This window comes from Trachymyrmex septentrionalis, unplaced genomic scaffold (assembly GCF_001594115.1).
Source record: "Trachymyrmex septentrionalis isolate Tsep2-gDNA-1 unplaced genomic scaffold, Tsep1.0 scaffold62, whole genome shotgun sequence".
In the NCBI taxonomy this organism is placed as follows: domain Eukaryota; kingdom Metazoa; phylum Arthropoda; class Insecta; order Hymenoptera; family Formicidae; genus Trachymyrmex; species Trachymyrmex septentrionalis.
Genome location: NW_017305800.1, coordinates 2,741,299 through 2,767,056, shown reverse-complemented (window position 1 = coordinate 2,767,056; position 25,758 = coordinate 2,741,299). Strand labels below are relative to the sequence as shown.

Here is a 25,758-nt window from a genome sequence, read left to right as displayed (position 1 = left end):
ACTTCAAATAACCCCATAGGAAGAAGTCGCATGGAGTCAAGCGCGCTCGAAAGGCACGTTGAGTGGCGACAATGGAGCGGCCATTACCGCGCCAAAACGCGCGATGCTCTCTTGTCCAAAGCATGATCGAGACTGGCTGTGGGGGGAACAAAAATTGAGGACCTATCCTTTCGGACGCACCCCCTCCCAGCTTCCTACCTTCACCCCTTGCCGTTTGGCGCGTTTTTCAAAAAAGTAAGTTTCTCTGCCGCACCCTATAGTCTCGTTTCAAATGTTTCAGAACGTTTACAGAGAAAGCGAAGGCCGTTCACGAGACGTCGACCTTGATGGCATTTTTCTCCCCTTCGACGTGAAAATAGCGCGAACAAAAGGGGGTCGACGCCAGTCTCACGCTTTGAAAAAGAAGCGGCTTCCTAGGTGAACGCCGACTCGACGGCACTTTGTTCCGAGTACCGCGGGATTTTGGAAACAAGGCCGTCTTCAAGGCCATTTCATTTTACGTAGGAATGCAGTAAAAGAAGCGATGGCGCCAGGCGATACTCGCATTTTATCTTCGCGCGACCCGACATTTACAACCGCGCCGAAATAAAATCCCGGATTCGCGCGGGGAATTCTGCATTCTCTTGGGTGTAAAGCCGAGTTGACGTCTCGCTCTTAGAATTTTTTTCGTTCCTCGATCTATTTCTGAACTTTTTGCAGACTGATAAAGGATCGAGAGGCCCGTAAGTCGGAATGGCACTCGGATCGCGAATTACACTGTTCCTCCTGTTATCCTGATTGTTTCGAGTAATGCGGCCGTCTTGTCTCGAAAGCGAATCACAATTAATCTAGACCGATTAGATCGCAACGGACCTTGAATCTCTTAACGTAGGATGAATCCGACATGGCGTGGTGCGCCATCGACCAATTAGAATATTATGGCAATCCCCGATTATGCACCGGAGACAGGTAAGTAAGTGTATAAGTACCTTAATCGCACTATCATTACTCTCGATTGTCTGCGGGAGATGACGACGCGCCACGGCATAATATTCGCGTCGAAGGCAAAGTGTCGTTTTTCGAAGCTTTCTCCCGTAACACGCCGACATCTGCAGACACGAATCTCTCAATGCTCAGTAGTTATCTTTATCCCGAAATGCTATAAGATTATATTATCTGAATTAGAAATTGTAAAAATTCACGCATATTATTAAGTACTAAGACCTGGAATATGGCTTTTTTTACTCATTTGTATTGACATTTCTCGGTCTATTTTTATAATATATACATATGCATATGCATAAGATTGTAAATTATAATTAGAGAATAATTAAAATTAAAATAATTTAAAATAGAATTATAAATAATAAATAAAACTGTATAAAAAATTTGGCAATTCAACAAAAATGTTGCTAAAAGGATTATAATAAATAACAGAATAATGTTATTTCACTACTGACATTTTCAAGTCGAGTCTTTCTCACGCAAATCGGTTCGACCAGTGATATCCAGATAAATAAACACGGACAGACGAAATCGTGCTTTAATTACAAATTTTGCGAGGCATTCTATTTTGCAATTGTATGAAATCGTCCGCATTCTTCTCAATACGGATAAAAGATCCACAAACGGCGCGTTTCTGTTCTTCGTTTCGGATAATAATTCATGATTCGTCTTCACCCAGAGATTTTCTTAAGCAATAACACAATCCATTTTGCAATTGGCAATCTTACCAATTACCTCCCAACAACCTTTCGCGTCTGTTCTCTCTGGTTGAGACGTTTGATTACGCTGTTGCTAATAATCGGTACGCAGAGATCCATTTTCCACCCGCACGACCTAAAGGTGAATTTCGTCAGCGAGATTTTCCACAATGAAAGTAGGCGATGGATATCTCTATTTCCAGCACGTAATTTTTCTTTTTCAAATCAAAGCGTCGTATAAAAATTTCGAAAATATCAACCCTTTATTAACCTTTATTAGTGGGTTATTAATGCCCTATACATTTCTCTTCTTCGAAAAACTAGGCGCATCAAGTAATTTGTTATATCATTTATATGACTAATCACTAATTACTTGATGTGCCTAGTTTTTCGAAGAAAAAAAATGTGCGGGACATTAATAACCCAATTGTTCTTTAAACGCACAACCTTATAAATACTTTCTAAAAATGTTCAAGTATATGTCAAAAATCACTTAATAATTGTTGTAATATTGAAAAAAATTAAGCCGGAGCACGAATGATCCATTGTGTGCGATAAAGGACTGGAATGAACCATCGTGTACTTAAATTAAGACTTTTCTTGTTGACAACCAGAAACATTACCACGGAAAATAATGCCGTGTAAAACCGTCCATTCGCCACGAAGTTCCCGTAATCGTTCACGCGCACGTGCGAAAGTCGCGTAAGCCGGATTTCGCTCCAGCTGTTCTCGATGGAGGTGGACTTGGACGCGAGGCAGCCTACGGGAAAGGTGAAACCTCGTTTCTCGTCTGCGCTGGCAATTTCGAGGGCACGCGTTTTGTTTACTCTTCTAACACATTGATGCCTATCGCCGATCAATCGCCGGATGAGACGCAGTAAATATTTTATTAACTCGTATTGCCATAAAATTATATTGTGGATAATAAAAAAATTAAATGCGTCCAGAATTACGATCGCACCATCCTATTAATTTGAAATTAGTCTTCTGAAAGGCAAATCATTAAGCCACATAGATACCGGATTGTTGAAGAAATTGAAAAAATTAGGTCGTTAGGTCATTGATTTTTCAAGTCTGATGTATTTTCAGTGAAGAAAGAGAGAGACTTAAACAACTTATTAAATGCATGTTTGAAATGCAGTTTTAATATATTTCTGTTTGTTTTCTATTTATATTTGGTATTCGAAATATCGCAAGTAATCTGTGTTAAACTCATTCACGGCCAACTTTAAAACACGGAATTCAAATTATTTGCATTTAATTTCAATTTACTCAAAATATGATCTTCAAATGTCATTTCAAAATTAAATAACTCATGTAATGCACAACTGATTTCGCATGACGTGGGAATAAGGTGATGTAATAACTAATAAGCCGAGGTTGCAAAATTAATTCGATCAATGAAGCGTAATAGAAGAGGCGAAACCTCATTTCTAATTACGGCGTGAATGTGAATCGCGTAACTACGGGAGCTAATAAGTTACAGCCTTTAAATATATAAACACGTAACTTTTTACATCTGTTATAATTTTATTATTTATCCGCGTGTGTGTGAGACGTGCTCTAGTAATAACATTATTATGTATGAAAGTAAAATTTCAGATCTTGCATAGTAAAAAAAAATTGAAATACTTTGTGTATTGTAATTTTGATGTATGTTGAATTTCGAGTAAGACTCGTTGATACAGCCAGTCCTCCTTTTCATTTTCTGCGAGGTGCTCGTGCAGATGGATACTTTAATGTGAGTTTGGCAAGCGTAGAAAACAAGCATATATCATAATTTCGCTTCGGCCGGTAGAAGTATGCAAAGGAGGTGAAGAGTTCCGTCGAAGGAGAGTGTGAAACCTGGTTTCTCAATGCGCCACGGTTTTGAGGGCAGTGGGGAACGTAGAGATGCAACTACGTTACATTGACGTTGAGCATTTTTATTGAGAGTGCACGCGATATTTTCGCAAATTCTTTCATACGATAGTAAAAGAAGAAGAAAATCGACTTAACATATCAACTGAATTATATATTCACTATACAGATCATCTTATAAATCACTTTCGTTGATATAATATAAGTAAGAAAAATCTGCAAAATACAGTATACGTTATTTTCAAATCTCTGTTATACAAATTTTTCTATCCTACCTATATCCTACCTTTTATCACACGAACGTATCATTATACGAAACAGAGTACTCTTGTTTTTTCTATTACAAAATAAGTTCTCTTTACGTAATTTATATGCCTCTTCGCTGCGAAGAAATCGTAGTATTTAAGAAGATAAATAAATAATTTCCAGCGCAGAAATGTTATGCAATTATAAATACAGTACATAAACGAGTTTGCGTAATTAAATAACGCTCCGCTCCTTCGCTGACGCTTTCAAAGATCGAAAGCTTGATTCGTTCCCAGGTAGATCCCCATGTTTAACCGCGCGCAGGATCACGATAGTAAGGTATTAAATCATTACGCTGCCGAGGCTACGAGCGTAGGCGGCGGCCCTGCTGCAAAAGGATTCCTGACCTACGACACGAGGAGCCTTCGCGAGGAACGTCTGCTGGGGGGCAGTAAACTCTCCTCCGCAAGTAACCACAGTAACCCTTCGCAAGTAGGGGCTACGGGTTTTAACGAGAGAGCAACTCGCGCATCTCCTTCGCGTCCGTCTAATTTATGGTAAATGAAAACACGGCTGGCGGGTACGCACGTCGGATGAACATAGTCTCGCGCAGTGTTCGCGATATGACCTATGTGTTTCCAATTAATTTATAACAAATGCCTCCTCGTAGTACACGGCGATTTTTCAAGAATCTCTCGGCGAAAAATCCGAAACCTGCTATTTAAGAAAATTTGGAGCACGACATGACCGCGTTGAGCCGTTGCTCTTCAAAGTCTCCGGTTAATGCGCTCTTATACGCGCACGATTCGACAAAAGCATTTCTCCGATCCAATAAGATCCAGAATATTCCTAGAAGAAAAAGAAACATTCGTCCTTTCGTATTTTTGCTGGAAAAGAATGAGCTCCTGTTTTAACGAAGTGGAAACGATCGATTTACACGTTCCTCCTATATCACCGGACATTGTTTCCGTTCGCTCTTTTCGTTACACACTTTCCGTGCATTCAGATCGCGAACGATAACATTCGACGCCAAATATCCGTTCAGTCCCACAGATGTATAGAGAGAGTTATTATTTCGTCGGTGTATGTAAGAATCTAACAGCCGCAGGGCTACGCTCGCGTATCGGGCATTGTAAACTCTTAAGGATAACGACCGCGCAACTCGCATTATTACCACATTCGGTATTAACAATTAGCCGTTTCTCAGAGAGTAATGATCGTTCCGAATAGTTTACGACGTGGGCAGGGAAGTATATCGCCTCAGAGCGGCTACTTTCGTACGATACCGGCGAACGAACGATTGATTATCGACGTATTTGCAACGCACTCGTAATAGGCGTTAATACGTTATTGGTACGCCATCACTCATTGCCTCACTAAAATTACACACGACGGTCCCGTAGTGAGCTATAAAACAATCCTTTTATTCGTTCCATTAAACACAAAAGTATACTACAAAAAAGAGAAGGACAGAGAAAAAGGAAAGAGACTCAAATATATAACTATACGTATTCTCATGACCCAGATAATAAAATCTTATTTAACTGTCGACAATAACGTAGCGTGATATGTTCATTAACGCGCGAAAGAGAAACAATTACAGTTTCGTAATATTTTGCTGTAGAGCCCCGCGAGATAATAGATCCTTTGACGATAACATCTTTTCTAGAACTTTTACGATAACACCTTTTCTTTCCGAAATGTTAAAGGCGTGATGAAACGTGACGCCACGTTCGTGCCACGAAATTACGATTTTTAATGGACGCGATACGTCGTTGGATTTTCACGAGCATGCTCCGCGGTTTTATATTTTCTCCTCCGCATACCGCGAATGTTTCGCGTGGGAAGTGTGGCCAGTCGCTGGCCAAGGATAATAGACGGGCGAGCGGAGGAGCCGATATCGGTGCATTGGCTACGGTAAATTCTCCGGGTAATTGCCGACCGTAGGGCGAAACCCACAGCGGCGGAGTCGCAGAGGAACATAATGGACAACGCGTATAGCGCTCAAGCGCACGGTAAATCCTCTAATTGCGACGCGTGGGGGAAGGCCACCCTGGACGCCGATACGTGCGATCCTGCAGGATCTATTGCCGTGACGGACACTGGGTATGATTCAAAAGTGACATGATTAACTAGAACCCTGTGCCATTTTTTACTCATATGATAGTCTTTGTTTTTTCCACGTTTTTCAGTTTACACGTGGAGCTTTTTGTGCTTTTTAATAAATACTCATAATTAATTATCTTAAATCGCGATTGGATTAATTTATCAGCGATTCTAATGTTAACCCTTCTATCAATGTATGAATACCCAAGTAAATCATGTATCGATTTTTAAATAGAAATCATTCTATGTTTTTGTGCGAATTTCACTATGCTTCAAAATCCCTTTAAATAACATTTTACATAAGTTTTACCTCGCTTTCGTTTTTATATTTTTATATTTTTAATGGAAATTTTGAAACAGACAGTGAAAAAAATTATGCATTGACAGAAGGGTTAAGTTTAGCAAAAAACCAAATCAGAATTTGAAAGGTCAGCTATATAAACAATGTATAATTAATAATTAGAATTTCAATCGTCCAATCAGTTTTATCCACGCTGTTTCCTCGTTAGTTCATAGGTGCACTTGCTCGAAAAAGTAGAATTTTGTACAAAACTACTTAAAAATTTATTTATGCATTTATTTATACGAAACTTTAAGGATAATAGATGAGGACTCAAAAGTTAAGCTCATTGCTAGAAAGATCATTGAATTACAATCTCTTTATTTGCTGTCTAACCGTTCGATTTTACGCACCGCATTTACGGAATAGACCGAGAACATAACAAAGGAGATGCCTGTGGCATAATATACGTGCACACCCCACGGTAAATTCTCCTGGTAATTGCAACGCGTGTATACGCGCGTGCGTTTACCGATGGAATCCCCCAGAGAAGGGTAATAATAATCAAGGAATGCTTTCAGCGACATAAACGGATAAAGATTGGATGAAACGCGCCGCCATGGAGATCTTTATTTTTTCTCGCCGCGTATACTCGTTTTCTCAGCATAAAGTACCGACCAGAGAAGGAGAAAGAGAGAGAAAGAAATAGAGAGAGAGAGAGAGAGAGAGAGAGAGAAAGGGATCTATAACTTAATTCTGCAGTACAGTCTATTTCTGCGCAATCATCGCATCGTTGCGTCATCGATTTGCTACAGCTCATCTTTGTGATTGCTAATTTAACATACTACTACCTAATAGAGCAGAACACAACTGAACAAACAGGTAATAGAGTTGTAGCGATTAAACGCAAGAAATGACTAACTTTCGTATAAGGAAAACGTGAATTTAAAGCTCCTAGGAACCATATACATATTTTACTTTCAATTGTTTACGAATTATATTTTATCGCTTTCTAAATATTATTTACGCACTAATAACCACGAAGATTTATATAGGCAATTTACTTACGCTTGATTTATTCATCGAGCCACAAAAGTATTTTTATTTTAATTTAATGCTCTTGAGTTAAGGGATATATCCTTCGCGAAATTCATTGAAGCTATTTCGTTGCTTGCTGCGCAAGCGAGGGTGTGTCCGGCAATAGATACCAACGAAAGGGAAATCTCGTGTCTTACGAATATTACGCTCGTGTTCGATAAGCCGTGTCCAACGTCGTATTCCTCGGGCTAGACGCTTATGCGATCGCGGGAACCTGAGATACACATTCGCGCTCGTGGTAAATTTTCTCGATAATTGCGGTGCGCCGCGGCCGCTTGCGTGGGTGCTGATGGAATCCTGGGCGCAGGATAATGGAACGGGGCACATTTCCAACGGAGTAAAACTGTGAGAGCGAATTCGTAAAACGAGGAATGCGAATGCGTCTAGCAAATGTGTCCCATGGAGACATCAGAGGCGAATCTCCCTCTCGCTTTCTTCCTCTCGCTCGTTCAAATCTACTTCGTATAATCCGCTGCTAATAATAACTTTTATCATGTACGAGATTAACGTAGACATTTGTCATCATGCTTCGTTACACTAAAAAAAAAAAAAATTAAATTAAATTAAGTTAGTTTCGTCTTTACTTCTTTCGATAAAGAATGTAAGTATTTAAGTCAAACATATCGTATATTGAATTAAATACATACATTATCCAATGAAAGAAATACAGAAAAACTAAATTAATTTAATCAAATGAATAATTTTCTTCTCTCAGTGTACATCGACCTTTTGATTACAATTACATATTAAAACTATCCCCTAAGATGGATTTCAAATTCAATATCGTGAATCGATTCGATTTTTCTGTTCAAGGGAAAGAGTCTCCCGATAAAGTCTGTAGTCAAGTGAAAAATTTTTTTTCATCGACCAGCACCCATAAATCTGTCCCTTTCAACCGCAAGTGCGCATTTGGAAAACCTACGATTGAGGAGACATAAATATAAGCCGCTTATCCTTCCTTCTCATTTCGAGCCGCGGAATATTTCCACTTCAACATGAACACAGTTGGGAATGTGGCGGTTTTTACGTGTCGACGTGCAAAACGACCGAGGGGTTGCCCGTAATGTAAGAGAGGTACGTATATCGCCGGTAAATTCTCCCGATAATTGCGTAGCGGCGCGGGTGCTCTTGGGATCTTGGAGAAAGGATAATAGCTGAGGGAGGTGGTTTTCGAGCACGCGGCTTAGTGTATAATGTGTGTATGTGTGTGTGTGTGTGTGTATGTGTGTGTATCCAATGCAAGAGACGCGGGATTACGAGTCCACGGGAGAAGTATCGATTTTATTGCCCTGCACGATCGTAGTTCCCTCCCGAGGACACTGACGTCCCGCCTGGGTAACGTTAAAGGATGTAAATTTAACTGGCTCGAATAGCGGTGATTTATGTCCGTGCGTTTGCGATGGGTACGTCTACGGATCGGTTGATGTGCGTTGCATAAATTATATCGATTTTATTTGCCAATATAGATCTTCTCGAATCGATGCGAGATTGTCGAAGACTTGAAGAACGTTGATAATTCAGACCAGAACCGATCGTTGACCGTAAGCTGATAAAATGGCAGTGTAATTTAATTTAACAAAGCAGCATTATGAGAATATAACGTAATTTGAAATACTGTACGTTTTGTAATCTTTAAACAGAAGAATCGACCACAGTTCGAGGGTTGCTTCGCGAGCTATAACTCACGGCTTTTAGAAAGGATAACGCGAGCACTTCGACAGCAACTGCAATTCGCAGAGCCCTTGACGCCGAGATATCCCGGCGACGTGTAAATCATGGGGCGTAAACTGCATTCCGGCTGCTAAATTACTTCACTGATGCGAGCTGACGGTATCGCGAAATGGCCCGCCTACGCCGCTCCAAACCGAATCCGCCTCTCTTACGTATATGTACGTGTATAACCCTCTAATGGATATATGTAACGCCATTCGAGAGAGATTGCATCGTATATTTACAGACTATCGAAGTGGTTGACAAAAGATTATTGCAGGACCGTTGTATAATCTTATCGCAATACGCCATTCATCCTACACTACTTTAAGGTAAATCTTTTTTCTAAATAATTACATTTAAATAGAAAAACACAAAAAATACAAATACTAAAGAACAAAAATATCTTATTTTTAATTCGTGGAATATTTTTAACACATATTATATATGTGAATTAAATTACATTTCTTGGAATTTTATTAACAAAATATAAAAAAAATACGCGATTTCTATTATAAGTCACCATCGATTTGATTAATGGAGAAAAGACTGAGGGTTCAAGAATATTTTTCAATCAATCCTTCCCCCTCCCCCCCCTCCCCCCAAGTATTAACCGCAAAAATCGTATTATCTTGTATTTAAAAATAAATACAAGTGCGGCCATGAAATAACATAGAAGTACCTTGGACGAGTTTCGATCAAAAAGCTATTTACCTTCGTCAAATATTGTACTTCATTCTAATATAAATGAGATGGCGTCACTATGTGCGATATTTGTGCAATTCATGCATATTTGTGGGTCGCGACATCACTGTTTAAGGATATAGTTACGTGAATTCAGCTAGTATTTTCATTAATCGATAATTTACTATTGAGAAGTAAGCGGCCACCACACCCTTCGCTATTTAATTTGAATACTTGTTCCGTTAGCAGATGCTGGTCGGATGCTATTTCCATAAGTGAGATATCTTTTTTCTGAAAAAACCGAGTAACGGTCACAAAGAAATCCCAATTATTGATTTCACCGTGGTTTGAGATAGTACTGCTTCTCTGTTCTTGTTATCCTATGTACATTAATGTAGCTTATAAATCAGAAGAGGACATGTATCACACAAATGTTCGAAATTATTTCGTTTTCCCTATTCTCTAAAATTTTTAGAGTGAATCTCACGCTAAGGAGTAAAATTTCACTCTTAAAAATTGAAATTTGAGCCACTCTTCTTGGCTCAATGTTCACTCTTTAAAATAAAATTCTACTCCAAAGAATTTAGAAAATACACGGAAAGAACGATTTTACTGAATTATTTAAAAATTTATCTCATGTGGAATGTTAGAGATCCGAGTTCAACTACCGGCCGAAGTAATATATTTCGCAATAAATTTATTTACAGTTTTTAGCAGATTAACATCTTTCTAATAGGATGCCTGATTGAGCATCAAATTAAGTAATGTCACGATTACATTGTTTGTCAATTTAATCGTGACATTACTACAACAGTTTAATTGCATTTATAAGTCTGAAAAACCAATTCGGCGCACAGTTCAAAATGACTACGTATGTGATACATAAATTTACATGAAAATTGTTTAAGCATCTAAGATCCAGCTTCGTCCGTTATAGACTTTAAACTCTTATTTGCTTATTCACACATATACCGTCTTAATTAGTCGTTTATTATTATAAAAATTTAGCTAGATACAGATCTAAAAATAATTTTATCGGACTATCAAATAATTACGTATGAATCTCAAACATGATAAGCAATGCTTTGATAAAAAAGTTTTAACGTTCTAACAATCAGTTTGAGCATTCTAGATATAATTATTTTGGTGAGCAAACACAAAATTATTACAGATCTGTATCTGTATAATAGCTACATTTTTAATAAAAACATTCCTTACGTGTAGGAAACATAATAGAAATCTAGGAAACAACTAAACAACTTCCAATCGAAATCCATTTCAAATAATTCCGTAATACCTAATAGTAGTAATAATTCCATAATAATAGTTCAATAATAATAATTCCATAATATCCTATTCACGCGAGAGAAAAAGGTCACCGTCCGTCAGCGTAATCATCAATCCCGTAATACAACGGACTCGAGAGTCTTAAGACACCCGAGGAAAACTGACGCGTTTGCGATCTTCGGTTAACGTTTGTGGACGCAAAGCGTGTTGCGGAAGAACGGAACGCGAACAGGGCAACCTAACGCACGACGGTCGATTGCATTTATCCGCGAGTCTCCTCTTGCGAAGAGATCGGTATTTCTTTCTTATAATCTTTCATCTTAACGCGCCACGATCTCTCTCGCGACGGCGGATACACGTCTCTCTTGCGAGACAAGACGAGTCCCCCTTGTCCCCGGCAACACCCCTTGGCAACTCTCGTCTCGTTAGCCGATGGGAACAGATTTCTGATTGCGTCCCCCCCTCCCGTTGCCGAACGCCGTCGTCCGACTGCGGTACACACGGTGCAACTGAGCACCTCCGGGTGGATTTCGCAAAGAGACCATTTCCACGTCGAGCCAGGTCGACGTGGTTACCGAAATACAGCAACAATACCGTTCGGTTAAAGCATTCTCCTTTGTTCGGATCCACGTCGCGCCCGCTTCGCCGATGAATTCTGTTTCATATCTGATACCGGCCAGATACGCGACCGAGACTGACGTGGATCACGACGGCGTTATGGTCACTTTCGGATTTCGCAAAATCGTGCAGGCTGATTCGGTTCCGCGAGAAACCTGCGAGAAGCTCCGTTTGGCACAATTACACTCGTCGATGGAGCGGTGCGATTCTTTGATGAGAAATGCACGAGCGAAGATGCGACTGGAAGTCTCCGACGGTACTCTCGGTAGTTGCCGCTTGCAATGTTATTACGTAAACTAAATCGACAGGCATAAGCGGATTTACTAGCAGGAGTACTAATCGGTTGCTTCAGGCAACCGTTTTACTACTTGAGAGTCTCCTAATTGTTTAGTCAATTGGTAGCCGCTCATCTAGTAGTAAAGTTTATACTTGTATGTACATAAAAAAATAAGCGATCCGTTTAAGCAATCAAAGTTGTAAATCTTGTCCATCGAACTGACACGCATCATTGTTTAACAATTGCGCAATTATTAATTTTGTCTGCCTTGCTGCAATCAGCCAATCAGCAGCGATGAACTTCTCACTACTTGATCGATATTTTCGACTTATATATATATATATTTTTTTTTTTCGTTTTAATAAATAAGTCGGGGCTTTCCAAGCAAGATCTTCCGATGGCAAAATTTTCCCCGAATATACCACGAATTTCCCGAGAGACTCGCCGTTTCGCAAGGCTTTTCAATGAAATATTCACCGGAGCGCTCGACTCTATCCAAGCTCGGCCACTGCTGCGGCGAAGTTTCGCAAATCGGTCTTTTCGCATGCGAAACCGACCTACCGTGCTACCGGATTGCAAAAGGCTTCGCCTCCCTCCCCGAAAGTAAGAGACGAACGTGCAGTACCGCCCGCGGGAGATTTCTGCATTTGGGAATGTTAAACCGTCGCTGTGTCGCGGGAACGTTTCTTCGGGGAAGGAACCTCTCGCGGATAATTACGTATTATGTAGACACGTTTAATTACTCGCAAACACAAACGAAGCAACACACACATGCACGCACTCGTTCCAGACGCTCAACATTTTTCACTCGGATATCGTAAATCTCATAAACGAGATAATTATAATGAATCGTTCGCTCTTACCACTTTTCTTGGACCCCGAGTGACTTACGACGTGACAGTAAAGTATGAAGATGCATTAATAAAACTTTAATTAACTAACATTCCATTTGATATTACTTTGTCTCTACGTACAGAGATTTATTTGTCAAATTTATCCTAAGCACAAATTTATAGAAAGAAATATTTATTTTTAAAGAAATTATTTTTCAAGTTCAAAAAAAAAAAGGCACAGATGTTCAAATTACAGAAGTCAGTCTTGCGTACGCGGAAAGACTAATTTTGCCGAAGTATCTAAGAATTTAGTTAGATACGAATTTAAAAATAATTCAGTTGGGCCATCAAAATAATTATGCAAGAAATTCAAACATAAATAAACAATGCTGCAAAAAAAAATAGCAGAAAAATTTTGCTATTCAACCAGTTAAGCGTTCTACATAATTATTTCTACATAGTTTAATAAAACGATTTCCAGATCTATTTCTAGCTAAATTTTCAGATACTTCAGCAAAATCGTTCCGTGTAATTCTACAGTTGATGTATATTCAAATCGAAAGTAATAATTAAGTAACATCCCACTGAAATTAATATTCATTAATTTTACGCTAGTACCTCCATCTTACATAGTTTTGAAGTAACATTACTTATACGACGTTTATCGGCCTCCTCCTGGAGTAATTAACTCGGCCCGAAAGACATGCCGTCGTGACAGCGCAGGTTTGAAAGAAAAGTGTATTCGTGCGTTTCGGGTGCGCAGCATTCGGTCGTCCATGTGGGACATTCCTGTCAATCGAGGATCAGGCGCGACGGTAAGCGAGCTCTTGGAGAATATAACGCTACCCTCGGGCGCACCCCGGGGGATCGGCGGGCGCGATAGCTTGATTTCCGCGTGTGCCAGTTATCCAACGGCGCGGACATTACGTAAACTGACATTTTCTCAGCTAATACGAGCGAGCGAGCGAGCGAGCATGCGATTCCAGCCCGAGTTAGCAGCGAGTTCTACCGCGATAGCCTTTCCCGCGCCGCGGACCCTCTCGAATGAAAAAAAACTTTGTCTCAATAAATTGTCCTGTCGCGCGAGACCGCGCAATCAATTCTCCGTCCGGTTGATCTGCAATATTCCTTATTCGTTACGATTACCTGTACACTCTAAAAAATATCGGTGTGGTTTTAGCACCATGTGGTGTCCACATAATTCTCACCGTGTTGGTGTAATACTACATCGACGTGATAGGGATTTATGATCCCTGGTATTTACATCAGAAGTATATTTATGTAAAACTCACATAACATGACGTTAATACGTCAATATTAACAACTGTGAGAATTATATAACGCATACTGAAAAAAAAAAATACTCAATTTTGATACATGTTTCTTTAAATAGTATTATATAAAGCATAATCTTAAAGTATATAAATAAATATCTACTCAATGAAAAAAGGGATAGTTAGATTAAATTGAGTTTTTGTATCAAATAAATGTGTTTACTTGGAAATATTCAAATATATATTCAATTTTTTTTCAGTGCAAGTGTTAAATTCACACCGGAATTTTTTAGAGTTTACCGTTGAGCGAAATGACCGATTGAAATATTCCATTAACATTTTAATGATCTTGATAGGAATAAAATTCTTATAAAAGATTTCTAAGTAAAAAATTCGCTTCGAAGGATATCGAATGGATGATTTTAACGCGACTGTGCATTAAGAGTAAAATTTCTAATTCGGTGCTCAGTTCATTAATAATGAACTTGTTAAATTCTGAATATTAAAGATTATATAAGAGGCAAAGTGCAATGACACTTGTGTTTTGAGTATCAAAGACCACCCACAAAAGAGAGGCAAAGTGCGACATTCTACGACTTCGGATGTGTAAAGTTAGTTAGTTTGACCGCGTTTATATGTCGTCTTTAAACGTACATTCTCGGTAAAGAGGAGGAGGTACGCAACGATTAATGAGTCAGGTAAACTCACCCACTCTCGACACGACCGCCAGGATCAGCAGCACGCTGCTCACGATTATCATCTTCCCTCGTGGCCGTTGGTCGCTGGCGTAGAAATCACAACGTAGTATCGATGGTCGAAGACGAAGGGTTGCGGTTGCGGCTGTTATCCTCTTCTCCTCTTCACGCGGACTCTCACACACCCCGACCGCACCGAAGGGAGGCGAAACCAGCGCGGGGATTTCAAAATTCGTTCGAGTCCTCGGTGTCTCCGGATCCACCGGACTCGGATTACCCGCGGACTGACTTCGCGCGGGTCGATCGTCACTCCGAATCTCCGTTTTTTTTCCCCCTTCCTCTTCCTCTTCCTTCCGACGAGCGAGCCTACGAGAGCCGCAGCAGCAATGCAGCACCGTTGTTCAGAGCCGCGAATGCGCCATGGAATACGTCGCAGAACGTATGCTACGGTCACGAGGAGAGAAAGGTGACTGCGAGTATATACGCGAGGCGTGCACGATGCCGCCCGTCTTCATGGCATAGTCACCTTTCTAGCAGAGCGAGCAACAAGAAGGGAGCCTTGGTGCTATACCCACCACCGCGCGCGTTGCCCACCACCTCATCAGTGCGATAGACGTTCGCGATCACCAGGAATGGAGTGGGGACCAGGTGGTGGACACTGCTCGTCTTCGACGGTCATTCAAAATCCGCATCACTCGAGCTTTTCTTTCGACGCCGCACTGCATTTTAACCCCGAATTCGTTCTCGGTTTCATGTAGCCAAAGAGGGTGCGCGATGACTAGGAGAAACATTTCAATTTACGTGATGAGGCCAATTATCTGTTACAATAGCTTTTTAGAAAGAAGGTAGTATCCTTGATCGTATCCTTGCAGAAGAAAGCTATGGATTACCGATAATGAAAGCTTGAAGAGCGATAGCGCGGAAAAACGTAAGCAGTGAAGTGACTGAACGTAGCAGTAAGCGAGTTAGCCAATCACAGTCGAGGCAACTATTTTAAAACTCGCGGCTCTGACCGCGAGTTTTAAAAATGATTCGCTTACTGCTTAAGATTTACCATGCTTATGTTTTTCCTGTTAGGTTGTATGACATAGATAACAATTATAAGTTACAATCAGATAATTATTATACGGAGTTATAATCATATTATTTCACGGTATAAATGAAAATGATTAATATTATTTCTTTAAATATATACTATGTGTGTGTGTGCTTCTATTTGGAGGACGAATCAACGTCCTTCCAAAATTAGTAAGATCTATAATCACATCACGGGATCTACTACTGAATGATCAATAAAAATAATTATGTTATCTTCAAATAGCGTTTTTTTTTTGTACAAAACAGTTTATTTTTTTTCCCCCATATAAAATGACTAATACTATATCTTATTACCTTACATTATTTTTTTCCGCAATACGATTATATGGAAAATGTTTAACAGATCGGAACCATCACTTCACATCGGATAGAATCAAAATATCTATGGCCACTGCATAGGACTTTTTTTCTTTGTACGAAGAATTACGCTTGCCTTCAGTGACCGGTAACGATTGGAACATATTTGATTAGGATTGTTCGCCGAGCAATTAAAGGATAGAGATTATCCTACCAGTTTCTATATACACCCAGATACTAATTTACATTTATCAATTGATGCAACTCAAGGACAATCGTAAAGTACATCAATCATTGGAATTAATGACACGAAATTCTGGGTAACAATAAGAATTTCAATTAACTCGCTTTTGATTCTAACGCATACGCATACCTCCTCAAGTTGCAGAAATATAGTGTGCATAAAAATTATGGAGCTTCTTCAATATTTCTCTAGAATGATTACGGAACGTACAATAGAAAAAAAAAACGTATCACATATATAAATAACTTTCCGTCTTCAAGACACATGCAGATGCCACATTATTGTACAATCCTTCTAACCGAGGGGATTACAAATTATCTTTCTCATCGTGTAACAATGTATATCGGTGTAAACGACTAGATATTGTTGCGACGCCTTGATAAAGAAAATTTCTTTTTTTATTCTTTTTTTTTTCAAGCATGTTCCTGAGAACTCGGCAGTATTCGAATAGATATGCTGAACTGAATAGATATGCTGATCAGATTCATTAAATACACTCGTGAACCAATGCGATCGGTAGAACGTGATTACCCATTAAAACAATGCAGCGTACGCAATAGTATGCACATAAATAATTGTGCATAATTATAAGATAAATTGACAGAATCTCTTTGTATATAAAATTTTATCAACTTTAAATATGTGATATATATATTTTAAAAAGAGATAAAAGGAGTAAAAAGGGGAAAGAGGTTAGTAAGGCGACGCTTAAAATTATATCGTATTAAATTAAAATTATTTGATAGCAAGAAAAATCGATATCGATAATCGCATTAAACTCTAACATCTTTACAATCATTTTAAATATAAACAGATCTGGCTTGCACCTCGTCTCAATATAAACATCGACTTTCACGTCATTACTATCAAAGCACTTGACGAAGTCCGCCTTAAAATTTTACGGATTTCTTACGTATCCCGAATCTAAGAAAAATTACATGAAATACATTTATTCAAATAGAAAAACATTCGCAAATCTTTATGATTAAAAATATTGTTATACATACAAATATGATACCTTTTTTGCTTCTTTTTTTCCTTTTCAGCTGCAAGATAAATTACGTATGAAAACACGCGCGTAAGAAAAATTTGATTTTTCTATCTCTTTTTACATCAAACCGTTCAAACGATTTCACTGTAGTGAAAAATTCAAGTATTTCTTAAACAACTTTTTCTTTTATAATTATGAAATTATAATTTGTATGTACATCAATTAAATGCCCGCAGTTAATAATAGCTGCGCGAAACATCGTCAAATTGAAACGACGTCGTTACGATTCTACAATTTGTACAAAATTACTAGCAAATAAATTGCAGGGATATCACCATACGTCCTTGCTGGATAACGGACTTTGATTTTCTGCCCGACAATACCGATAGCCTAATATGGCATAGCACGCAAACGGACAAACGTGTCCCGTACAACTGTATATGCACATTCGCACGGCAAAGACGGTAGATCTGTTTTTTTAGCTATATTTATTGCACTTGTTCACATTATTCCGCTCTTTCCTTTTTCATTCTCTAAAATACATAACTTTTTTTACTCAACTTTTATCGTAAGTGCGCTAAAAAAATAGACCTAATATCGTACACAAAGATTTTGCGTTATTTGGCGCGCTTGAAAAATTAAATAGTCATGCGTAATCGAGCAGTGTGTACAATTCTAATTACTAACTAGTTCAATTTGCCTATATTTCTTGCGCAAATTGCTCACGGAATCTTTGAACAGAACGGGGTCCAATCGCATGTTAGATCGCAATAATGGCATATACCCGAAGACAGCGACAAATGTGTTCATACATGTTTGTCGCTGTATGAAATGATCCGGGTCGTTCCACGGCGATCTAAAATCCAACGTGAGTCAGAAATCGATAATGATATCGTATATATGGTCTCAACGATAACCTACCTAATTCCAGCTACCATGGTATCTTTATACAATTTGCGCTGCGTCACTTTGATAGGCGGCCTTCGAGTTACGTGACTCACCAGGAAATTCATGAGTATATCCTCGCAATTCTGCGACTGCTCCACGGTCTTATGGAGAGTCGAGCTCAACAACTCGGTATACAGAGTATTATAATAGCGGTGGTAAAAAGCGGCACCGGTGAGAATGATACTGTAATCGTTTGTCCACTTACTGGTATAACCCCAGGAACGCTACGTACATAAAAGCTAGATTAGCTCGATTACGAAACAGTTACAGACTGGACGGAAGTTACTTAACGTAGACTGCATAATACTTACCTTTGAGTCATCCCAATAGTGAGACCTCGCTGGATACCCTACTATTCGATCGGGAAATGACCGCCAAACCGTAAAAGCGAAGTCAATCTCATCGGTATTTAGAGTAGCGTCCTCATCGAGCGACAATATGGCACTAGTTTTGATTAACGGATGAGGATAAAAACGTTGAGATATGCCGTCAACCGCGACAACATGGATTGACGCTCTGATACCTTGCCAACGTGGTTTTCTTGGCACCGGAATGTCCGAGTTCCACATAAGTATTATCTTAAACAAAATAATTTGTTAGCACAAAGATATATCGCAAAATGCATAGCAAACAGAAATAATAAGAAATTAGCAATAGATGGGCTTACCTTATCTAGGTACTTGCTTTTCGCGAGACTTCTAAGTAAACGATAAAGTACGGCGGTGGATCCCAATTGCGAATAGATTATGGCAGTGAAAGTGTTACCAGGATTACTGTTCGAAAAGGGAAGTTCTTGCTGGCTATCAGTGAATTGTGGCAAAATCGCCAATGCTCCAGGACTAGTATTCCAGACGATTCTCTCCCGCGCACCTTCCCATGGCAAACGCTCGCGAATATTCTAAATTGATAATTATAATTAACGAAAAACTGAAAATAAGGTTCTGATAGCTCATATAAGAATAGGCAATTACCTCGAACACGGTAAATACAATTTTTTCAATAGAGGAAAAATATCTCTCCCATAAAAATTGTGTTTGTTGCCGTAGTTTAAGAATTTGTACATTGGACACGGATCGTAATATATCTGGAATCTATAAAATTCATGAAATTTAATTATTCACTTTAAAACAAAGTAACAGTGAAATTGATTCAAAATATGCATTTATGTTTCTTACTTGGAGTAACAATCTCTCGTCGGAAAATATTACAGCCTGATTCCAATCAATACGTTCATGAAAGGGAAGAGCCCAACCATTGCTTAAAATGACTGGAATACATCCCGATCTCAAGGCTTCTAGAAACCGAAAGCTACCTAATCGTCGTCCTCGTGGAACCAGACAAAACGTAGCGTTCATTAATAAAATTTCATAGTCATATCTGCAAAATAAAAAAATATGAGCAATTACATTTTGAATAATGCCCATGCGATTCAAACAAACATTTCAACATTTTTGCTACTTACGTATCATATTCTTGATTATCCTGCTGACAATGTTCGTCTTGGAATTCTCTCCAGGTCTTCCCGTGACGGCAAGTTGTAACAAACACCAAATCTTTACCATTGTGCAGATGATAGAGAGCGTTTCTTGTCTCGGATCCAATGCCATGTACATATCGTTTTCCCTTAAAAGCTGCCACATACTTTTTATTATTAGGAAAATTATTTTCTAACGCTTGGCCGGGTTCTCCACCACGTTCCGGATGTTGTTTGCCAAACAGAGGTATTGACACATCAAAGTCAGGTCGGTGTTTAAAAATGGACATGCTGGCCTTAGCAAGCATGGCATAACCCACGTCGAAAGCCAGTGATTCTTCAGCATAATCGGGCCACGTACCAGAATATAAGTTAAATATCAGATGATTCCTTCCGTTATTCCAATATGGCAGGTGTAATAATTTCAAGGGAAGATTGTGTACAAATTCAGTCGATAAGGGATCTCTATCTAACGTATCCAGAGCTAAGACAAATATACATGCCCGTGCTGGGTCCGACGTGTAATATCTTGATTCCGTGATAACATTTAATATTTTTTGGTATAGTGGACTTATCACATCCTCGATCGGATAAACATACACGGTGAAACCTTGCTTGCATCTTGTAAAGTCGAAGCAAGTTTCCATACGGCAATACCGTGTACGCTGAGACATGACCAAAGCCCCGCTGGATGTCTTTAAATCTTTGTCATAGAACTCTTCATTTAGACTTAAATATGAAGGCAATCGCTCATAAGGCAACTGAGATCTGCCTGTCCATTTTTCGCTTTTTAAACGATACCCACCGAAATAGCAATAACCAAGAAACGCACATGTTACAAATAATAATAGATAGCGTTTCTTGGCTTGCATTTTCGATACAGTCAGGTTATACAAAGATATATGATAGTTCTAAGCATTATTTACTCCAATGTAAAAGGTCTATATTCAGTCACAAACACATTGTAACAGTTATTACATTATCTCAGAAATTTCTCCAGGATATAATCACGCCAGTTCTTTCATATTGCTGTAACAAAACAAAGATTCTACATGTCAATTATAAATAACTTTTCATTAAAAATGATAAAAATATATTTACAACAAAAGTAAGGAAAAATATTTTATACTATTAAATTTAATGACTAAGTAATAAACTTAACAAAAATTTAAAGAGAAATTACATATGTTACTAAGAGAACACTTGTTATCATAGTGACACAGTATCTCGTGATACACGCATATCTGCGATATCAATCCTCTCCATTCCAATGGAATTAAACAGAAAAAAATTCAGAAATTTAGATGACACTCGAAGAAAAGTTATCACCTGTTCGAAACTAAGACAGACGGTAGCTATTAACAGAAAGAGCTGCTCGTTCCTCACAAGATGCATGATGGACCGGCGGGACGACATATAAATCCGTCGACAAAATTCTATCGATGGTGCGCACAACGCGACGACAAATCATGCAAATAGGTACTGCGAACCCGCGGCGACAAATTCGGTCGATCCTCCAGTCGACTTGGGATAACCTATAAGCCGCGCGAACCAAATCCCACGCGATCGGCGATCTCACCGTAATTCCACGTCACGATCAGATCAGATTAAATGGCACGAGCAATCCATAATGATATCCTACGCGATACACCCGTCTTACGACACGGTCACGTATCGCCGACGCGACGGCATCACTATCATCCTTCTAGGTTATCTACGGCGCACAGCAATTCCGTCAGGCCCGGCGGCGACTTTACGCCCACTCGCATTTCGGGCCGATGCCGGACGGACACGCGTGGCATCGATCGCCGAGCGCCCACGAGTGCAAAATCATTGCACGCCGCGGCGCATTGAAATAATTGCTCTAAAAAAGCAAACGCGAACAGTGCCGTGACGTCGTCGCGGACGATTAGTAGACTGGCACACCGCCTACCGTCCTGCACTTTACGTCACATTCACGCTCGCGTCCTCGCGAGCTCGCGAGTCGCGGAGAGCGGCGGCAACTCGCAAACAGCGGTGAACCTCGCGATGCGTCGCGTCGCGGCGCAGAAAATTACACACTTTGCTAATTAACGGACGAATACGCATATTTGTATATGTAATAATAAAACTTAATGACAGAAGTTTCATACTTATATGTTTGTTTTATATAATGATTTATGTAAAGTTACATTATATAATAATTTATATAATACAATGTTTACGTGTTTGTGTGCGTTCGTAGAAACGATCATATTTGTACACAACATTACATGCTTTTTTAAAAATTGTATTGTGTAATTATTTTATTTAAATTTTACATAAATATGTAGATACGCGAAAACTGTATTATATATTTGTTTTGAAATAATTTCTAGTATAGACAGAGAATTGTGAATGTTTTTAAAACTTTGCTTTTGCGTGCAGTTTTTACATTTTTGCATAATTTGCAACTTTGCACGCATGTGCAGATATTATCACAATGTGTCGAATATGCATTTTATTCTTGTCAATAATGTTCGAAATATCATTCTATAAGTTTTCGTAAATCGTTAAAAAAAATTAGAAAGAAACTTTAAGCAAATAGTAAGGCAAAGCAATAAGGTTTTACTTAAAGATTAGGAAAGTTTCGCAAAAAAATTAGTATTCTATTTTTTTACTCTTTCGATTACTAATTTTTAAATTTATAGATGTTTACCTTTAAGAAAAAGTGTTTCAATATACTTTATTTAATTATTTAATGTTCAGTGATTGATGATATTCCATCAGTTACTGGTGAAATATCATCAATTTAATAGTTAATCAGTATATTGAAACACTTTTTTCTAAGGGTAATTACTAATTTATAGATATTTAATTATTATGATTACTAATTTACAGATTTATAGATATTTAATTACTAATTTATAGAAGCTGTATTAGAATCATTGCTGGAATGTCTCATCGATTAGTAATATTATACGAAGTTAGATATAACACCTTATTAATAATCAAACATATGTAAATCGATATTCCAAACTGAAATAGTCGACGGTATATCTTTATCGATCGACTCCCAATTTCTGGCCAACTTTGAACTTTATAAACTTGCAGAGTGTAATATACAGTTTGTAGCGAGAGAGAATTTCCGTGGGAGTGCAAGGCACGTTTCTTGGAACTAGGAAGAATGTAATACTCGAGCGAGTCGTACAAAGAGCTTTCGAATCGAGTCGACAATGCATGAATTCACAATCAAATGCAAGACGTCAGCTAAAACAAGAGGACAAACCAACTGGAGATGTTATACATACACATACACACACATTTAATGTACGTCGATCAATTCTTGGCGTAGTTTATTATTATTGGTATCGATAATTATAGCTTTTATATGCATACACGGAAAGAACGATTTTACACACACACAGAGGCATTTAAAAATTTACAGATTTGAAACTAATGTTGTTAAAACAAAATAATGCAGGAATCTCAAGCATGATGAGCAACGCTGCCAAACTTTTGACATTCCAGCAACCAGTTTTGGGCGACCTACATAATTATTTTGATGGTCCAACAAAATGATTTTCAGATCTGTATACGAGTATATCTAGATAAGTACTCGAGCAAAATCGTCCTTTCTATGTAGAGGTAAGATTATTCTCGTCAATATCTGCGCTAAACTCTATATGCACTATGGTGGTGTCACAGTGACGCATAAGGCGGCCCGTTGTTCGCAGAAGCGGATGTGGACGATTTGCAATTTAATAACCATTTCTCGTTAGCGCGTCGGAGCGAATCGCGAACAAGTTCGAACGATTTCGGATGCATGCGCGATCGGCTCGCGAGAGTTCCAATTGACTACTTACTCATGAAGACGATCAGCTCATGTAACCGATCGAATCGGTGGCTCATCCCTTATACAGTGTCCGTCATACTTCGCGAGTAATACTCTCGCGAAGATGATTTAAACGTCACGAAAGAGCAGCGCGTGTCAGTGAATCGAACGAGATAAATTAGAGATCAGCACCCCTTTCGGTGTGTCACTATGGATATAATAAACCCGACTATTACTTTTATTTTATGCGTTATAATTTCTTTATTAACCCTAGAATGCTATCCCTATTGAGTGATATTGCTATCAATACGTAATTTTTATGTACAAAAAAAGGATGCTCTTAATTAACATAATGTATCAAGTTTTTTATACATTTCTCATACTTTTAATGACAAAATATTTATAATCTAGATTTTTATAGACACAAAAGATTATTACATTTTATTATTAACTTCAAAGGAAAGAAAGAATAAGCACATTATTTATTAAATTCAATGTTGAAATAATATGGAATATATATATATAATTCAATATTATATGTATGTGTGTTTCCTCCTGACACTCAAATAAAATATATAACACAGTTATAACACAAAATAGTTTTTAAAAAAATTGAACTCACTGATATAATATTGACCATCTGGCAATCCAAACTGACGTGTATATTTGTGTGTGTGTATAACGGAGAGAATTTTTTAAATCATGTCTCCGTTTATGTTCTACCTTTCCAACAGATATTAGCTCTCCTAATGATCACTGAAGGCATAGCGCTCAATAAGCTCGCTCACTTGTACGTAAACTTTACGTATCGATAGCATTCTAAGCTTAATAAAGGGAGCTTTTTAGCAAGAGGCACGATAGCGTAACACACATTCTACAATAAGCCATTAGTACTAAATCAAAAGTCAGAAGCTAGAAATTGACCAATCATAGTAAATTATTTTTTTTTACATTTGACTGTGATTGGTCAATTTTTAGCTTCCGATTTATTACTAATGGCTTATATTGTAGAATAGTCATAATATAGTAAATCATTATATCTTTGGCGTTTGCTAATATTAATGAAAAACGAAATGATCACTATGTTGCACTGTATTTCTTGCTGAAAACTACCAATTAACACTATACTCGCTCGTTACCTTTATATTCCTTAATATCTCACGTCTGTTAAAAATAAGTTGTTACAATATATTTATTTTTATACGATATATTTTTAAACAATACGCAGTATGTTATATGTGTGACACGTAGTACGTGATACCGAAGGGTCGAAAGAAATAAATAACACTTCACACAGCATGAGAATAAAAGTTAAATAAAAATTAAAGTAAAAATACTTCCGGCAACGGACTGACGCGGACGCGACGATCCGATATCGATTCGTGAGTTTAAATGTTTCTCTATTCAAACTCATTCGGAGAGACTCGTCTTCCCGATACCGATCGTGCAGCACTGAATCGTGTTCCTTGACGAGTGGACGTCAAGGCATCGGAATTATGAAATCCTTACCTTGACCACACAAGGCACGATCGTTTCTCGGCATACATTACATATATATATATATATATCTACATGCGGCCGTATATTGTTCAACGTTCGCGAAGTAAACTTTTTTTACCGGCCGAGGAATTTGTACCCTATTGTTATGCAGACGCAAATGTTGATCTTTCGCGTGACGAGAGTCTTTTCGCATATTGGTGGAATCCTCACACGATCTTCCTAGACTCGGACGAGATAGAAATAACGAACGCTATTGATTTTGTTATCAATAGTGCTTAATTGTCACGATAAAAATTAACATCTGGATGTATGCAAGCTCAAGCCTCATCCTGAATGTTATCTCTGTGCGTCAGAGTGTATCGTTTAGCTGAACAATCATGTTGGAATATTTATTGAAAAAAAAAACCGTTACAAAAAGAAAATTTATATTACAGTTAATAGTGAATTATATATCATTATCGATAGCCTTCCGTGATCTTACAAAAAATTGCGTTCGTGTCAGAAGTCAATTATATGGAATCTACGATTTCCGTGAATTTAAATGCGTCAACATTATTTGTAAAAGAGCCAATTATAAAATCTTTGAAAAATTACTTATGCAATCATATTGAAAAATAATTTTTTTTTTGCTCCGCTAATATTTGAGCTGTCTTTTTTTTCTTCTTTTATAGCTTTTATAGTGCAGATAAAGTATCTGTTGAGATAAAGTATTACTTTAGGTTTTTATATCATTTCTTTATTTATATTTATTCCTTTTATTTAT

General features: G+C 38.2%; 2 protein-coding genes across 6 annotated transcripts in view; both read right to left on the bottom strand.

Moving 5' to 3' along the window:
- Nucleotides 1–15,176, bottom strand: part of LOC108752835 — a 57,588-nt gene extending 42,412 nt beyond the window's left edge. For both annotated transcript variants that reach the window (XM_018493964.1, XM_018493962.1), the window contains exon 1: nt 14,664–15,176. In XM_018493964.1, coding sequence (XP_018349466.1) covers nt 14,664–14,715 — 52 coding nt within the window. In that variant the 5' untranslated portion in view covers nt 14,716–15,176. The remainder of the gene's footprint in view (nt 1–14,663) is intronic.
- Nucleotides 15,177–15,984: 808 nt separating this feature from the next.
- LOC108752836 (exostosin-1) lies at nt 15,985–24,934 on the bottom strand. 4 transcript variants are annotated; one of them, XM_018493967.1, is made up of 9 exons: nt 24,635–24,660; nt 23,527–23,703; nt 19,691–20,731; nt 19,404–19,605; nt 19,200–19,319; nt 18,896–19,126; nt 18,540–18,806; nt 18,202–18,452; nt 15,985–18,136 (listed from the first exon to the last, which is right to left on the bottom strand). In XM_018493967.1, exons 3-9 carry the CDS (start codon nt 20,572–20,574, stop codon nt 17,956–17,958), a joined length of 2,136 nt encoding a protein of 711 aa, XP_018349469.1. In that variant the 5' UTR covers nt 20,575–20,731; nt 23,527–23,703; nt 24,635–24,660; the 3' UTR covers nt 15,985–17,955. The 4 variants fall into 4 exon arrangements, with proteins under 4 accessions (XP_018349469.1, XP_018349470.1, XP_018349468.1 ...); XM_018493968.1 differs by lacking the exon at nt 23,527–23,703 and having other exon boundaries at nt 24,635–24,934; XM_018493966.1 differs by lacking the exon at nt 24,635–24,660 and having other exon boundaries at nt 23,527–23,750.
- Between the last annotated feature and the right edge of the window lie 824 nt (nt 24,935–25,758).

Coding starts and splice junctions, on each gene's coding strand:
- LOC108752836 (XM_018493968.1), bottom strand. CDS start 20,574: ATGCAAGCCAAGAAACGCTATCTATTATTATTTGTAACATGTGCGTTT. Junction 19,320..19,403: donor ACGAGAGATTGTTACTCCAA/GTAAGAAACATA, acceptor TGAATTTTATAG/ATTCCAGATATATTACGATC. Junction 18,453..18,539: donor ACTATTGGGATGACTCAAAG/GTAAGTATTATG, acceptor TTATGTACGTAG/CGTTCCTGGGGTTATACCAG.